The following is a 16632-nucleotide window of genomic DNA, read 5'->3' as shown; positions in this document are numbered from 1 at the left end:
TAATGAAACCGCAAACCAATGGGACAACAGGACCTCCTAGTGTCTATGACTGTAGATCAAGATTTCCCGGGAAAAGCATCGCATTGCAACATGTCTTTTTTTTTTATCTCGCTCAGTGGAGTTCAATTCAGGACGGCGACGTAATATGGGCAAAGACGCCAAAGGCAAAGGCAAAGGCAAAACCCGCGCCAAAAAGGTTAAAGGCGGAAAATGTGCCGCTGAAAAACAAGACGTTAAGGAATCGACGGACAGCTTAAGAAATACTCTTATTGCTGAAATGAGTTCCCTTGGGTAGGTTTCATTTTCTTCATCACTTCCGCCAGATTCCGACGAAGAATCTTGTTCGCAGCCTGCACTGACGTTGACTTTGACTTTTAAGCTACTTGCTCCAAGGATATTCGAACGCTCCGGATCTTCAGTAGATGCCGAGATTGTCGAAGGTGTTTGGCCAAACCAAGAGCCTTTGTCGCTTTCGGCAAGGTTTTTTTCCTTCCTTGACAATATGGAGCTTTTTCTTTCTTCTTTGGGCCGGTCTTTTTCGTTTTCTTTACCCAAGGACTTTTTACTGCTTTTGATTTTTCCATAGGAATTAGCATAAAGAGCTTCCACGGGGGAATTTTTGTCAAGTGCGTGATGTAAATAAAAATATGCAAATGACATGAAATACGAGCGATAAGCGTATGCCGCGAAAATTTCCCCAGGGTTCTCGCCCGTTGACAAGATTGTGACACCTTCCTAGTTTATTAACTTTATTTGAAAATACGCTTTTTCTAAGTAACTCGGACGCTTTTTGAGATTTTTAATGTTTTTCTTTTGGAAACACTAAATAAAATGACGAACTTAAATTTTGTCAAATAAAAGAAAAAACGATTTTTTTTGGCATCTGAAGGTGGGAAGTAACCTTAAGCAAGCTTTCCTGCAAATCAGCTTCTCGATTTCTTATCAGTCAGATATTTGAACCTCGAACAGCTGAAACAAGAATGTTGCAAGCGAATCTAGACGAGCCAGCAACCAGTACTATTTATAATATTCCCTTCAAACTGACCAAAGATACAAGAGTCGTCATTTTTGAATTTAAAATTTTGCACTACATCTTGCCAACCAATGCCACTCTGTTCAGAAATAAAATTATGCAGCATGATAAATGTCATCTCTGTGATCAAATGCAAACCCTAAACCATCTTTTTGTTTCTTGTTCGGATGTGCATACCTTCTGGCAAAGCTTTCCTCGTTGGTGGAATGTTAAGAATGACGTCTTTATCAACTTGAACGATGAAACCATGATCTACGGCTTTACAAATGATTTTAGTCAGGAACTTGTTTTAAACCTCTGCTTAATAATTGCCAAGTATTACATCTATTGTGTCTATTGTGCTTCAAGAGATGGAGAAAATTACTACTTTGAAGCCTTCCTTGCATTCCTTAAAAGCAAATTATCTATAGAGAAGAGCAAACGCAAATCACAAATCAACTTGTAAATACAGCTTTTTCTCTGCTAAACTTAGCAAACAAGAACAAAACTACACGACACGTATACGTGTCTGCTTCTGTTTCCTCTTTCTTTTTGTTGTCTTCTCGTGCGTGTTTTTTTCCCTTTTATGTATATTATTTTTTCTCTCGACTTGTTTATTTGATAGTTTGTTAATAGTATATTTGGACTTTTGTAAAGTAAGGCCCAGTTCAGACGCCGAACTTTTCATGAGCCGAACTTAATTCGAATTTGGACCGACCCAAATTATCAAAAGTACACCTGTTGATTCAGACGTCGAACTTAATTCGCCGAACTTTATTTAGTTTAAACCAGAACACATCGAAATGTCAGCGATTTTCAGGCAAAGTAAAAACTGCTTGTAAAATACGTTATAATAATTTATACATTAGGTTCGGCTCATGAAAAGTTCGACGTCTGGATCAAAGCCGTTCCAAAGCCGAAATTCCCGGCTGAGCTAGGCGGGAAGAACGGCTGGGCCGTTTCAAATTCAAATAGCCGTTCTTAACAGATTCAGACGCCGAACTTTTCATGTACTTAATTCAATGTATTTGGTTCGGCTCATGAAAAGTTCGGCGTCTGAACTGGGCCTAATATTGTAATTAGAGTTAGTATTGTAATTAAATAAAGAAAAGAGTATTATAAGTGCAATAGCATTGTATTTGCGTTAGTACTGTAAATAATTTCAATGAATTTTAAATGTTTGGTGCTGTCAATTAATAAGTGATGTAAGTATTGTGGGTGTGATGTTTACATAAAAAAAGGAGAGAAAAGAAGCTAACCCAGGTTAAGTGAAATTTTGATTTGAGTTTTGTAACTTTGCGCTGAGGTTTTCTGTTAATTGTTTGGCCTCCTGTTTCGAGTTTGAATAATCTCAAACTACACAAAACAAAAGCAGTGAAAACATTTGTATGCAAGAAATATTTATAATTTGGTTAAGTTTTAATCCAGGGTTAGCGTTAACAGGTTTCCGAACAACCCGGCCCTGGTTACAAGAAGTTAACCTGGTTTGCGCCCGCGATCCAATCGAAAATAACACGTGACCTCAATAAGCTTTAAACTTGAGCCCGCGATATGGTCACGTGATACTGGTTAGCTGATACCTTTATTTGACAGGTGTCAATTGACCAAGGCTGCATGTCTCTGTCAACCTATTAGCTGGACTATGGCCGTCATCTTGCCCGACTCCGTCGTCGCTACCGTCGTCGTGGGTACGCGCCCACGAGTAATGCCACTAGCCATGCCACTAGCCATGCTACTAGCCATGCCACTAGCCATGATAACCATGAGGAAATCAATTCATGGGTTTCCTTTTCTTCTACCTCTCTTTTCTTCCTTCCTTCTGGGTATGGGGCTCCGCTTCGCGGCCCTTTGGGTCGCCGGAGCTCCGCTATCCTGTATATCCTATTGATCCAGTTTTATCTTGCTCATAAAGTTGGACCCCGCTAATTCAAACTCCGTTATTTCGAATTCCCCGTTATTTCTAGCTCAAACCTATTTCATGCTATGACCTACAGGTGTGTCTTTAGGCTTGTTAACTTCTCCTGATGAGCAATGAACAGTAACAGTACTAGTAATTCTTTGGGAAGCCTGCTTCGGTAATGTCATAATTATCTGTTCTGTTTTAATGTAAAATACTTTATAGTGATTAATTCCTTTTTTGCAGGTTTTATGGTAGGCAAGGACTATGAAGCTGGTGGTATTGCCAAAAATGGTTCCAAAATGGTTACAGCTGTGTCCTGTGCTCAAGTTCCTAAGATTACTGTTATTATTGGTGGAAGTTTTGGAGCTGGAAATTATGGCATGTGTGGTCGTGCATATGGGTAAGAGTAACTGAAAACATTAGTGCTGTCTTTGATTTAAGAAACAGGATTATTCCTTCCATTTAGAACACTTTGCATTACTGAACAGATTACATGTGTTGCCGTAAACAGGGTTCCGGATTATTTGGGAGAAATCTCACTTCATTGTCCCACTGATTCCTATAATCTAACATTCAAGAGGAACACAACAATTAAACATTTTCCACAGCAATGTGCATGCGTCAAGCGCTATCTCTAATTTAAACGTGCATGGGTATTTTTAGAGGTTATGAGAATATTTTAAACTGTTGAATTCTAATCCTCGGATAATGCATTTCTAGTTATCTGATTGGATCACTGACTCTCGGTTACCAGCCATTATACCTGTGTTTGACCGTATATGGAGAGAGAGTGCGGCATGTGTCACTTAGTTTAAAGTTTCGCTGATAATGAAAAGTTCTGTTGGTGAAAATGGCTAAAAACAGTGCATTTCATAAGCTGTCCACTGTGAAAAAAAGAGGGAATAATAGGAATCCCATTCCAGAAATTACAAAAAGCCACAAAATGTCTCAATTAACTCAAGTTTGAGTCCTCATTGGCCTGATGAGGATGAGTGAGTGATATAAAAAAGTAATAATTGAAAAGGCTTGTAAATGTAGAACCGGAGCGAATGAATGAAGAAGAAAAGCAGCAAAAACAAGATTCATGGGAAGATCCAAACGCCAACACGAAATTGTTGAGTTAGTGTATTTTAACTTTTGGATTTAAAAACTCCGTGGATAAGGGCGCAAAGAAGAACGCAACACAAGTGAGCAGTCGTGACGCCCGCGCCACTCGCATGTCACGCTCGTAGACACGCTCTCACGCTCACTAGTTTTGCGTATTTTCGAGGAAAAAAGAGACTGCTCGCAGTCTAGATTTGAAGTTCATAAAATTAACTTTTTCATTGACATTTATTGCCAGCTGTTTCTTCGAGAACCCGAACTTAAATCTTATCTTTAAAAAAAAAAAAAAAGCATGAAAACGTTTGTTTCAGATCTCATGCATTTTTACCCAAACGCTTGATTACTTTTTTAAAACCTTCCTTAAAGTATAGAAATAAAGGGAAACTCCTGTCACACTTATTTAGTCTGATCAATTCACAAGTTCACCCATGTCCAATACACTCAAAATTAGTCAAGTTGTCTCTGTGTATAGACGGGTCGTGTTTAGCAAATATATTAATGTTGCTGTGTTACCTGTTTGTTGGGTTTAGCCCTCGTTTTCTGTACATGTGGCCAAATGCTCGCATTTCAGTGATGGGAGGAGAACAGGCTGGTACAGTACTAGCGACTATTACTAGAGACCAGAGGAGCAGAGAAGGCAAAGAGGTTGGGTTAAGTAAATCATTATGTACCATGTAGACTTGAAGTTAATTAATAGGGAAACCCTAGTTATTTTTTGTTTTCAAGTTTTCGCGTGAGTTCTCACTTGTATACAGTATTCTGACTATCAATACTTAAAAATAAAGAAGCCTCGATTGTACTCTGTTCTGTTGTAAAGTACGCAGGAAGCAGTAGTGCGCGAAAGAAGTGTAGGGGTAAACGCGAGACGTAGTCGAGTGTTTTTCCCTACTTCTTGAGTGCTCTACCGCTTCCTAAGTGCTTTACAACAGAACAGAGTACAGTCGAGGCTTCTTTATTTGTTCATGATAAAGAATCCATTAATTTCCCCGCACATTCAGCTAATATTTTCAAACCAAACTTTATTTTCCAAATGAGGAAAAGTGGCGTCAGCGTGCATCTCTTCTCTGATAAAGCACTATAAAATGAGCCAATCACAATCCTTGTTAGAATTTCTAAAATAATTTGACTAACGAGACGACAGCCGTCACTGACAAACTGGACTTCAGCTAAGCTTTCAGTGTCGAGTGGCTTTCAAGAGTAGAACGATCGCTTCGAAGTTCGCTTTTTAGTTTGATTTAAAAATATGAGTCTAAAAGTTTCTAGTCCACAGGAATCCGGCCGCATTGCGTGACTCATGAAAACGTGCGCTTTTCCAATGGAAATTGCGAAACAAAGGGCTCAAAACTTGCTGATGAAAATGCGAAATGCTGAGCTGTATTTGAAAGGAGCTACAGTTATTTACGGCTTGCAGCAAGATTGCGCGAACTAGCGTCAAAGTTAGAAAGACTGAACTGCTCCCATTGGTCCTACACCAAGTACAAGAGAGTCGGAATATTGAGTTTCACTTCGCTGAGATGACCTACACTCCATGTAAGTGTTGTTTGAGCATCTTTACAAAAATACAGCAACAGAGACAGCTCAATTGGTATTTTCTGTCGTTGTTTTACTTCTGAAGTATAATTTCTGCCTTCCTAACAAGTAAAATGTCTTTTATCGAAGTATTCGTTGGGTTGAGAATTTGTTTATTTCGCAACGTGATAACCGTTTTGTCGGAATCTAGCAAAACTTGTTATTTTAGTACATTTGCTAGTTAACTAGGCCTTTTCCCCTTTGCAGAATATGAGCAGACAAAAACGTGATTAAATTATAATCTTAGCAGTGTGTATGTTTCATGTTTGTATTTTCTTTCAAGGCCCAAAAATACCTTACCATTACGGTTTGTCAGGACGGTTTTGAATTTATTGTAGTGTTTTACTTTGAGTTTCGTTCATTTTAAATTCAATAATACGTAGAAGTAGAAAATGTGACAATTTTACTTCTCACGCCAACGTTTGTAACTTGATACTTTTGTTTTCCTCGCCAAGGTGTGCAACATCATACCCTTGTTACCTCGAAAATATAAGAATAGATGTGCATTTTTTTTACTCACTGCTGGAGATAAATGGAATAAAGTTTAATATATGATGAAAATTCGAAGAGGAACCACAGGGAGCACACAATCTTGCTGAGTAGAGAAAGAGTGAATAAAGGAACGAAAAGAATTAATAGTTTACCTTTGTCTCCTGTTGTCATCTCTTACGCGACCTTAGAGAGAAAACCGTTACTTAAGGCCTGTCCAAACGATAAATGTTTGGTGACCAAACATCATCAAACATTGTTCGGTGACGAAACATGCTGATGTTGAACTGAGTGGCCAAACGGTTAAAACATGTTTGATCAAACACAAATCAAACTATGGATACAAGCCGCTGAGCAAGGGTGGGACGCACGCGCGCGCCGAACATGTTTGATACGGCTGTCCAAACGAACAAAACATCGGCCATCAAGCACGAGAACAAAAGAAATGTTTTCAGTTGTTTGGTCGACTGTTTGATGGCCTTCAATTTTTTCAAACGCGACCAAACACGATCAAACAGCACCAAACAAGGTGGCCAAACGGTAAAATGTTTGGTCACCAAACAGTGTTTGATGGTGTTTGGTCGCCAAACATATCCCGCTTGGACAGGCCCTTACAAGTCCTGCGTATTTTCTTTTCGCAGAAAAGATTTTAAATGTGTAAACTGTAGCGCTAAACTCGTACCTAGGCCTTTTCGCGCTCTACAAAGAAATTTTTTGTTTTACATATAACATTGACAAGAGAAGCAACTCTTTGCCCAAACGTTTTGAACACAATCCGAATATTCGCTCGAATCTCTAAATTTCGTTGCCTCCACGAAACCAAACAAACACAAAACGAAGTCGAAAGATTTTTCTACAACTTGGCCGAATTTGTTTTCGAATATTTTCACGACAGTCAGAGAATTTTAGCGTCTTTAGCAAAGTTTTTTTTCAAATCGCTTTTCGCAACATGATCGTACCGTTGAACCGGTGCCAATGACGTCATCGAGCGCGCGCTCAAGCTCCCCTCCATCTCCCACACGTGTTTTTTGACACAACAAATCTTTACAAAATCCTTCCCCAGCTCTCAATTTTAAAAGTGGAATCTCGCTAAAACGCTTGAGGTATTTACCCGCGACATTTCATTTCCGTCCGGAGATCGGGCGACTTCGGACGCCCAAGAAAAACTGCGAACCGGGGCAGGGGTTTGTAAAGTTTTGTTGTGTCAAAAAACACGTGTGGGAGATATGGCCACATGTTCCCCCTCCAAGTTCAACAGTATTATACATTATCCTCTGTGATATGATTTGCAGTCGGTTATATGCTAGACACGCTCTTCACACACACTTTCAAGTTTTTCAATTAATACAATTGGGGACTGATCCGCAGCTAGCACTCGGCTTATTTAGGCAGATTGGTTATAATCAGGATAAATACTTGATAGATAAAGTAATAAGAAACAACAGAGAGACAAAGATAATATTTACATTTACATTACTATTTTACATTTAATCAGTCATCCACACTGTTGCCTTATTTTGTCATCGCAAACAGATTTGAGAGAGAATCTTATATCACTCTTGATGGAAATTGCAAACAAAACCGTTCATTTATTACATGTACTTCTCATCCTACAGTTGACTGCAGAAGAAGAGAATCAAATTAAAGCTCCCATTATCAGGAGATTTGAAGAGGAAGGTCATCCTTATTTTTCATCAGCAAGGTACTTATACAATTTGAAAGTTTCATTTGCTTTCTTGAAACGCACCTGAGCATATATTGTACTTTCTTTACGGCTTTTCCATTGCGAAATACAGGCATTGAATATTTTGACACGCAGGCAACTTAATATATTTCAGGCAAAATTTTCAAACAAAATGGAATAGTAGAAAAGTAAAATCCTTCATATAACAACCTACATTTTTACAAGTCAGGCTGAATAGGTTCGTATGTAACTGATGCATAAGATAAAATAAGCTTGTTCAGGTTTAAAACAGCTTCTCATTTTTTCAAAGAGTGATGCACGTCACAAAATGACAGTGCCAATGTACACCATATGTGTAGTGTAAAAGGTATTCTAGGTTCGCTCTATGTTTCACCGCGCTTCCTGACTTAGTTGTTTCCACGTTCACCAGCTTGTTATTGAATAAGACCGGCTGTCCTCAATATTAACTTTACATGTTAAATACTGCTCATTCTTTTTGTTGTTGTCGTTGAAGATTATGGGACGACGGTGTTATCGACCCAGTGGACACCCGAACAATCCTTGGACTCAGTTTAAGTTCAGCCTTGAATGCGCCAATAGGGGATCCTAAATTCGGAGTGTTCAGAATGTAAACACAGGCAGCCCGGGCTCACGATATGAGCACTGGGGAAAACACGTAAGAGCACCAAATGGGCTGTTTGCCTGCAGTTAGTTTCACTCATGTTTCTTGCGGTGAGCTTTTATTAGCTTTTATTTGTTTGAAAGGGCGAAATACTATATAATGCTGTCCTTTCCAACAAAAGTGATGAAACTGACCGCAAGCAAACAGTGCATTCGGCGTTCTACAAAATAACTATCCCAATGGTGGCATGATGTAAGGTACAAGAAACTTAATAGCTAGACCAGGCATCAATCAAAATCGATGATAAACAGTCATTTGGTTGTTGACAGGCTGTTTGCAAGGGACTCGTTTTTGAAGAGCAAGATGTTTTGGCTATCAGTTAAGCCTTCATCCAACTGATGGTCACATTCGTGGACGTGGCTGGCAAATTTGAAATTTTTTCTCACTTCCTGCCTGCGGTCATTTATATGTATGTTGATCGATGACTGGCCTAGAGCCCCTAAGTGTTAAGCTGCGTTTAGCTCCGTGTCTGTTTTATAATTTTAACTTCACGTAAAATTCCTGACGAAACAAACTCTTGATACACTTCAGTGTTCATCGAAGGCCAAACTTTCCCTTTGATTTTTTCTACCCTTGAAAGCTGTGGAACAGTCAGCAAATAACATACGAGTGACATATGTTGTGAAATGTACAATCGTAATGGCTGTTATTATCATTTTGGTTCAATGCGGTTATTTTAGCTGGAACGTTTCATGCCAAGCCTTGTAGCATTTTGCCATCAAGTGATCATTAAGCCTGGGTGTGATATTACAAGATATTAAAAGTACTATGCTTGATACTCATAGTGGTCCAAGTTATGATATCTTCAAAACGTTCAGTCACAGAGAAACTTAAATTGGCATGTTAGTGGAAGCTGTAACGAACTACAATTTATAATAAACCTGTTGTTGTGACGTGATGGGTTGGGTGACCAGAAGGTACAGAATATTTCAAATGGGTTTCAACTATATTTAACTGTACGAATCAGTAATTTATGGAAGCCAAATTTAAGATATATAAAAGGAACAGGACTGTTTTTCTCTAAAGAAAGTAAATAAACAGCTATCCAAGTCAAACCTTGGCCAACAAAAATCTATTCTTCAATTCGAACTGGCATAGTTATAAAATGTATAGAAATAATTAACTGCTCTCATTCGTTTGAGTAAACAAGATTATTACCAACACTTCTTTAATTCTAATATAGCGAACATACGCCAGACTTGGAAAGGAATTAACGAATAATTGGTGGGCTTGAAAAAGAAAGGCAAATAACAACAACAACAAGCTTTATTTCCCCTTGGACTAAGAAAAATATATTTTTTGCAAAGTTGCATATGACTAGAGAGTTAAAAAGGGCTGGCAGCCAGGGCTACAGATGTATTAATACAAATTTAGGTCGGTACACACACATAAAACACAGAATACTTGGTGAGCACTTAATAAATGCTATGCAAAACAAGTGCTATACAAGATTCATTTCATTCGCCCAAACAAAAGCTCAACTCTGACTAATGACCCAAGGACGATTGAAACACGCTGAATAAATATTTTGCAACGATTGGTGATAAACTAGCAAGTAATATTCCTGAAGCTCAAGGTACTTTCTCTAATTACTTGGATCCACCAATCACTACTACCTTTTATCCTGACGCCATAATTCCGCGAGAAGTAGAATCTGAAATTATAACTCAACCAAGTAATAAAGTCTAGGGACTTAATTCCAGCCCTGTAAACCTGCTAAAACTTGAAAATTCAATTACATCAATACCCCTTTCTGAAATTTTTGACCAATCTTCTTTCTGGGATCTACCCAGCAAAATTCAAGCTCGCTAAGATTATTCCAGTTTTTAAAAATAATGGTGATACTTTTTCCTAAAAATTATCGACCCATTTCACTGTCATCCATTTACAATCTAAGATTTCAAAGCTTATATATAACCAACTTATTTAATTTATTGACAAAAATAATATACTACATAAATAATATAACCTCCAATATGGTATTCGAAGCAAACACAGCACGCAACATGCAATACCAGATATTGTTAATGAAATATTCGGCGGCGGCAATATGGACCGCAGAAAGTGTACATGCGAGGGGCAATCCGTTTAACCAAACTTTCCGGAAATTTCGGTCCAAGACAATGGATCGGCTCGTAGGCTCGATTTCCGCCACTTTCTCGAGTCCGGTCTACGTTCCTCACCGAGAAGAGACGGCTGGACGCGTGAGCGGCAAAGCATGTCTGTGACGTAAATTAATAATTTAATTCTTGCGGCGCTTCAGGTGGCCGGAAATGTCACCTGATGACAATCATAGGCAGGCCCACATGACGCCTACGGCTCGTAAAATTTGTGGCGTTTTCGCAACTTCTTTTAATTTTGGCCCTCCAACCTATTTTGTGTCACATTATTGTTGGGGAAGGACATTACATGTTGTGGTCTATAGAAGAGTCTTTTTAAATAACAAGAAGATCTGTTAGATCTTATAACCGCGCTTTAAAAATGAAACGGTTCGCTTAGCACTACCGTCGGAACGCAGTGCACATTCCAAAGCAGTCATTGATGATTCTTTTCTTACTGTAGACATCACATCACTTGATCAACACAAACTGTATTATTGCACCATCAGTGATAGCCGTTGACAAATCTCCGATGACGTAATGGTCTTAATCTAGAACTTTCTTCGGGATATGTATGGGCATTAACGATATGAACGACACAATAATAACACTGTTAACAACAGCTTTCTTTCTTAAAAGTCATGATTAAATTTGATTGGTGTTTTCCACGAGTAAAGGGCTAGCAAAGTAGTCACACAAGTCATATAAAAAAAACCCTATCCCGACCGATGTATCGATTTTGGTCACTTCAGTGACCACAGATTGAAAACGTGACAGAAAACTGGCGTTACTTTTGATTCTCACCAAATTTGTCATATCCCCCCTCGGGAGAATTTTGTCAAGTTAGCTAATTTAGTATGCAAGCCACCGTAATGGCGGTCACCGCCGACGAAATGTTTATTTGCTCAAAATTGGGGCAAAATCTTTCGGAGATGGAAATCAGGACATTTTTAAGGATACAGAAAGTAATTTGGGACCGGTTGCTGGCTTCTAAGGCTGAATTTATCCAGAAGTAAGCTGTATTTTCGTTTTCGTGCCGAAAGCCGTGCGATGAAATGTTATCGGCTTGTTCTGCTGTCTTGTTCTGTTTTTCTCTTGGTCTTTGTTGTAGCCCGCCGAGGCCAGTCTTTCGTCTAAATCAGTTGAAAAAAGTTCGAAAAAGATGTTCCCATGCAAGTTTAAGCTCTCAGGCGATAATTCTGGAGATTTTTGGCCGAAACGTTGGCTTTGTTATGTTGGTGTTTTTCGGTTGCTATGGGCGACCGTTGCTTCCTTTGTTAGGTCAAGTCTGGGGAGTGAGGTCACAAAAAAATTCTAAATAATTCTGGTTTTGTTCGATTTCGCTGAAATTTTAACACGATAAGGCTGGATTGTTAACGAATAGATTTACCGTCTGCCGATGTGTGGTAGCTATTAACGCTGAAGTGTTATATCGCTTCGAAGTCAGGGTTTTGAAGAGATTTTTTTGCAACGTGTGGGTTCGGCGTGATTTTGTAATCGGAGGTTTTTGTTGACCCCGAAGGAAAAAATATCCGGAAAAGGTCATTTCATCGACGATTCAAAGGAATATAAATATGTATATGTTCCGAGCTAAATTTCTGCTGAAAAAATATAATTTTTGACGAACGCTGGGTTTTTAATTTTTTCCCGCGAAAGTCAGTATCGGAGATGAGATTTATTAATGTTTCAACAGCTTTTGGTGAGTAAACATCACAGGTTGCGTGACTAAAAATTTGGCCGAGTGGAAGCGTGGGTCTGGTCGCAGACAAAACTGCGAAAAAAACAAGAAGATCTGTTAGATCTTATAACCGCGCGTTTAAAATTTAACTGTTTTCTTAGCACTACAGTCGCAACGCAGTGCATATTCCAAAGCAATCTTTGATGATTCATTGATTACTGTAGACATCACAGCACTTGATCAACACAAACTCTATTATCGCGCTATCAGTCGTAGCCGTTGTGACATCTCCGATGACGTAGTAGTCTTAATCTGGAACTTTCTTCGGGATATGTATGGGCATGAAGATACGAACACTATTACAAACCGCTTTCTTTCTTTAAAGTCACGATTAAATTTAATTGTTTTTTCCCTTGAGTTAAGGGTTAGCAAAGAAGTCACACGAGTCACATAATTCAAGAATTGCGTTATCTACGGCTATCTTTAGTACGGTGGTTATTTCCCTACCAATGACGTAATCTTTGCACGTTCTGACACGTTCTTTGCTTGGCTTGCAAATATTTAATTTTCCTCCGATCTATGAACTGGCTGTGATGAAACAGTCAAAGGATTTACTTCATTTGCGTAAAACCACAAGAAATACTCACAAAATTACAAATAAATTAATGACCGTCGCTTCTGCCGAAATAAACTTGCAAAGTAAACACGATCTTATTTGTCACGTAGCGAAAGTGAAAGCTGCAACGTCAGCGCATTCCATGGCTGACGTAATACCTTTTTTCACCGTATTTATTATTCCCTTTAAATCCAACGCTTTGATAAAACGAAAAGAAAATATATTTTACCCACAAAAAAGAAAACAATATAGGTAAAACTGTCCGTGTATTTATGTTTTAACAGCTTCTGGCGGAAAAAAATCACATGTTGCGTGACTCAAATTTTGGCCGAGCGGAGGTCTGCGTCTGGTCACCGACAAAAAAAAACAAGAAGATCTCTTAGATCTTATAACCGCGCTTTAAAAATGAAACGGTTCGCTTAGCACTACCGTCGGAACGCAGTGCACATTCCAAAGCAGTCATTGATGATTCTTTTCTTACTGTAGACATCACATCACTTGATCAACACAAACTGTATTATTGCACCATCAGTGGTAGCCCTTGACAAATCTCCGATGACGTAATGGTCTTAATCTAGAACTTTCTTCGGGATATGTATGGGCATTAACGATAGGAACGACACAATAATAACACTGTTAACAACAGCTTTCTTTCTTAAAAGTCGTGATTAAATTTGATTGGTGTTTTCCACGAGTAAAGGGCTAGCAAAGTAGTCACACAAGTCATATAAAAAAGACCCTATCCCGACCGATGTATCGATTTTGGTCACTTCAGTGACCACAGATTGAAAACGTGACAGAAAACTGGCGTTATTTTTGATTCTCACCAAATTTGTCATATCCCCCCTCGGGAGAATTTTGTCAAGTTAGCTAATTTAGTATGCAAGCCACCGTAATGGCGGTCACCGTCGACGAAATGTTTATTTGCTCAAAATTGGGGCAAAATCTTTCGGAGATGGAAATCAGGACATTTGTAAGGATACAGAAAGTAATTTGGGGCCGGTTGCTGGCTTCTAAGGCTGAATTTATCCAGAAGTAAGCTGTATTTTTGTTTTCGTGCCGAAAGCCGTGCGATGAAATGTTATCGGCTTGTTCTGCTGTCTTGTTCTGTTTTTCTCTTGGTCTTTGTTGTAGCCCGTCGAGGCCAGTCTTTCGTCTAAATCAGTTGAAAAAAGTTCGAAAAAGATGTTCCCATTCAAGTTTAAGCTCTCAGGCGATAATTCTGGAGATTTTTGGCCGAAACGTTCGGCTTTGTTATGTTGGTGTTTTTCGGTTGCTATGGGCGACCGTTGCTTCCTTTGTTAGGTCAAGTCTGGAGAGTGAGGTCACAAAAAAATTCTAAATAATTCTGGTTTTGTTCGATTTCGCTGAAATTTTAACACGATAAGGCTGGATTGTTAACGAATAGATTTACCGCCTGCCGATGTGTGGTAGCTATTAACGCTGAAGTGTTATATCGCTTCGAAGTCAGGGTTTTGAAGAGATTTTTTTGCAACGTGTGGGTTCGGCGTGATTTTGTAATCTGAGATTTCTGTTGACCCTGAAGAAACAAGGTTTGGCGAGTAAACATTACAGATTGCGTAATTCAAAGTTGGCCGAGTGGAGATCTGCGTCTGGTCTCCGACAAAAAAAATAAAAATAAAAAAAATAAACCAAGGGTAGAACATGAACCGCGCTCGGCCCATGGCCGCGCGGTTAAAAAATAAACCACGGGTAAACCTAGAACCGCGCTCGGCCCATGGCCGCGCGGTTAAAAAGTAGAGCAGAGCTGTTTGACTATGGTGTAGCAACTGTCATGTCAAAGGTCACACATATGTTGTATGGTGTGCATGGTGTTGACACCATGTTTATGTTTTCCTAGTTCGGTTTCCTTCGGCTCATTTAAAAATTTCATTTTGTCTGGCTTCGCCAGAGACTGGTGTCGCTTCAGTTCAAGAAGACTGCCGTACACATCAATTTGACTAGGTGTTTTGTTTCTTGAGATCGATGTTTGCGTTTATCCCTCTCTTCGTTGACTTTGTTCGTTATCTGACATTCTGGCACCACATGATTCAAAAATAGATTCTAACGCATAAGGCTGTTGACTATTTTGCGTGTTGTATATGCCACTGTGGTTTAGATCAGGCAAGATTTCATCAGTTGACGGTATTTGGTTAAATGTCCCACTAATGCGATCGCACTTCATATCGCACAACTTCTTTGCTACTGCGAGAAAGCTAATTTATGCAGCCTGCTCGATTCAGGCAGGCAGATTTCTTATTGGTTGAAATTAACGATGTGAAGTCCACGAGTCCAGCCGTGAGTTGGGGTGAGGAGCGCGGGCTCCTTTCCCGAACAGGGCTGGTAATCGAGCCTAATCGGCTCGTTCCAACCGGAAAAGTTTCGAAAAAATCCGTCCACCTTTCGAGGTGGACCACTTTTCTTGCTTGGGACCTTTCCGACCCATTCTCAATCCCAGTACCTCGCTGTTTGTGGATAGTTATCACCGAATTTATCGATGTTACTCGTACATCCATGTGCGGTAACAACAGTTACTAGCTGTATTACGCATTGTATGTTTTGGCTGTTATAAACAGTCTATTTCCCGAGAGAATTTCGAATGTTCTTTTTGTTTATCGAAAGTGGTGTTTGAAGATCTTTGAATTCAACCGGAAAATATCTGGGAACGGTCTGCTCAAAATAACCCGTTGTACGGGGTAAATTTCTTCGCATGAAACAGCTCGCACAATATTGATAAAGTCGAAATCGTCATCTAACACGAGCAACAGTGATCCAACATCCGCCATTTTAAATGAACGCGAAACTATTTTCGCGAGTGGAATGAAACGAGACCTTCCGGATCCGTCTCGATCCATTTGCCCCAAGAAATTTTCGAACCGTTTGGTTGAATGGATCGCGTCCCACTCCCGTGGAGTTGTATGGCTCGTTTAGCGGCGGAGTAAACCAATCAGATTGCAGGATGTTTTAAATGAACCAGAAGGCCGGATTTCGCCCAAAATGACCAACAAAATTTCCTTGCGTAAGTCCCTCTCGGCCACGTGTGGCCGAGGGCTGAGACTTGGTTCCCAGTTCCTGAACAAAAGAAAACGAGTCAGAAATTCAAATGAAAGGATTTTACTGTGGAATTAACTGTTTTACAAAGTAGTTTCCGTTTCTGGTAAGCTTCAGGTCCACAAACCGTCATCGTGTATCGGCGCTGCCCATATTTGTGTCAAATTGAAGCACAGGCATCCCAAACTCAAGATCCTAGAAATAATCAAATATTACCGCAAACTTCCGAAAGTAACGACCCTCGTTACTTTCGGAATTAGCAGCCGTTGGGGCTCGTTACTTTCGGGGGATCGTTACTTTCGTAGAGTCGCTACTTTCGTAAAACAGTTCTTAAAGGATACAATTCTTCGTTCCAGTTTAAATCAATGTTGCTGACATATGGGGTGAGCTTTTCATGTCTAGATCATGTCAGTGGTTGGCTGAAAAGCTTGTCGCTATGTCGACGGTTCGAACGCGTGCATAGAGAGATGGTATGGAAGTTTTACACGGTCACTTAAACTCGATAATTATCAACATTCAGTTTACGGCAGAGGTGCCTACAACAACCATAGGCAAGAAGAGCATAGCCTTCCTGGACACCAACAACACTGTGAATGAAGACGGAAAGATCGAGGTGGGTGTATATCGCAAGGCCACACATGCGAACAAGTATTTAGATTTCCATTCACACAGCCCAGCGCAAAGCAAAAGAGCTGTTGTTAAGACCTTAATAATATACATGAAAAAATTACTCAATTCTGATTGGCGA

The 16632-nt window shown here is 39.6% G+C and overlaps 1 protein-coding gene across 4 annotated transcripts in view; it reads left to right on the top strand.

Moving 5' to 3' along the window:
• Positions 1-9878, top strand: part of LOC110042290 (methylcrotonoyl-CoA carboxylase beta chain, mitochondrial-like) — a 168892-nt gene extending 159014 nt beyond the window's left edge. For 3 of the 4 annotated variants that reach the window (XM_020747653.2, XM_089299028.1, XM_089299027.1), the window contains 4 exons: positions 3156-3312; positions 4547-4661; positions 7691-7776; positions 8273-9878. In XM_020747653.2, coding sequence (XP_020603312.1) covers positions 3156-3312; positions 4547-4661; positions 7691-7776; positions 8273-8390 — 476 coding nt within the window. In that variant the 3' untranslated portion in view covers positions 8391-9878. Of the gene's footprint in view, positions 1-3155; positions 3313-4546; positions 4662-7690; positions 7777-8272 lie in introns of those variants that run through there. The other variant, XM_089299030.1, reaches the window with a different exon arrangement.
• Positions 9879-16632: the final 6754 nt, after the last annotated feature.

This window comes from Orbicella faveolata, unplaced genomic scaffold (genome assembly GCF_042242905.1).
Source record: "Orbicella faveolata isolate gen_17 unplaced genomic scaffold, um_ofav_v1 contig_34, whole genome shotgun sequence".
Lineage (NCBI taxonomy): Eukaryota > Metazoa > Cnidaria > Anthozoa > Scleractinia > Merulinidae > Orbicella > Orbicella faveolata.
The sequence above is the reverse complement of the archived record's forward strand: the minus strand, read 5'-3'. Positions and strand labels throughout refer to the sequence as shown.